This window comes from Tetrahymena thermophila, assembly GCF_000189635.1.
Source record: "Tetrahymena thermophila SB210 genomic scaffold scf_8255140, whole genome shotgun sequence".
Taxonomy (NCBI): domain Eukaryota; phylum Ciliophora; class Oligohymenophorea; order Hymenostomatida; family Tetrahymenidae; genus Tetrahymena; species Tetrahymena thermophila.
Window position 1 is genome coordinate 1 of NW_002476765.1, and position 1,287 is coordinate 1,287.

At 26.3% G+C, this 1,287-nt stretch overlaps 1 protein-coding gene across 1 annotated transcript; it reads right to left on the bottom strand. All coding sequences in view use genetic code 6, as the record gives it.

Annotated features, from left to right (window-relative positions):
* Window positions 1-132: 132 nt before the first annotated feature.
* Window positions 133-1,143, bottom strand: TTHERM_002653446 (hypothetical protein; the record flags this gene model as incomplete). The annotated part of the gene is made up of 3 exons (XM_012795191.1): window positions 133-222; window positions 449-538; window positions 839-1,143. Coding segments are annotated over 3 exons (485 nt in total), but the record flags the coding sequence as incomplete, so codon positions are not given.
* Window positions 1,144-1,287: the final 144 nt, after the last annotated feature.

The window sequence follows — 1,287 nt, forward strand, 5'->3', positions numbered from 1 at the left end:
CACCTAAATCACGAATTTAATTTGCACTTTTTAAGTATTGAAAATTATATATAATTAATTAGTTATTTGGAAGGAAAAAATGAAGAAAAAATATCAAATAATAATAAGTCAAAACAAATAAACTGTATTTACCTAAGACAAAGTTTCAAATTTGAGAGATTAGTGCAATTTGCTAAAGCAGAACCTAAGCCTAATGCACCTTAATCATCAATTTAATTCCTACTTTTTAAATATTGAAGAAAAAATAAATAAATAATTAATTAATTAGTTATTTAGAAAGAAAAAATGAAGAAAAAATATCAAATAATAAAAAATAAATTAATTAATAAATAATAAAAGCAAATGCTGAACAAAAAATAAAAAGTAAAATTAAGAAAGATAGAAGAAAAATAAACATTAAATTTTATAGGTAAAATATCACAATCCAAAACAAATAAATTGTTTTTACTTAAGATGAAGTGTCAAATTTGAGAGATTAGTACAATTTACTAGACCAGAACCTAAACCTGATGCACCTTAACCACTAATCTAATTATCACTTTTTAAATATTGAAGAAAAAATATATAATTAATTAGCTATTTAGAAGGAAAAAATGAAGAAAAATGATGAAATAATAATAAGAAATGAATTAATAAAAAATAAAAGAAATGTTAAAAATAAAAAATGAGTTAAATTAAGAAAAAAAGAAGAAGAAAAAACAGAAGTAGAATAAAAAAGAAAAAGAAAACTAAATCAAATAAAAAGTTAATAAACAAATTAATAGAAAGAACTATATTGTTTTAAATTCAATTTTATAAGTAAAAATATCACAAATAAAAACAAAAAAACTGTTTTTACCTAAGATTAAGTGTCAAATTTGAGAGATGAGTGCAATTTTCTAAAGTAGAACCTAAGCCTAATGCACCGATTACACCAATTTAAAGAAGGGCTAAGCGACTCGAGTGGGCGAGTCGGAGGGTCTTAGCAGTGATATCGGGGGTTCGAATCCTATACCGCCCCCTTTATTTCGAAAAATTCCATGTAAAAAATGTGAATGTTACCAGCGGTCTCCTTGGTAGGAGGGAAGGGCCAAATCTGATAGGTGGTAAAGAGGAGGCCCCATTCTGAACAGAAGATCTGGAATACAAATGGGAAGCGAGCATAATGCGTAGTCAAATCATGGAAGATTAGTAGAAATGCCATTAGGGTGTAGGTGACCCTTCCCTTCTAGTATATTACCCACGAATTATATATAAATAAATTGGTATACGTATAATAATAATGTATAAGTAATTATATATAGGCCC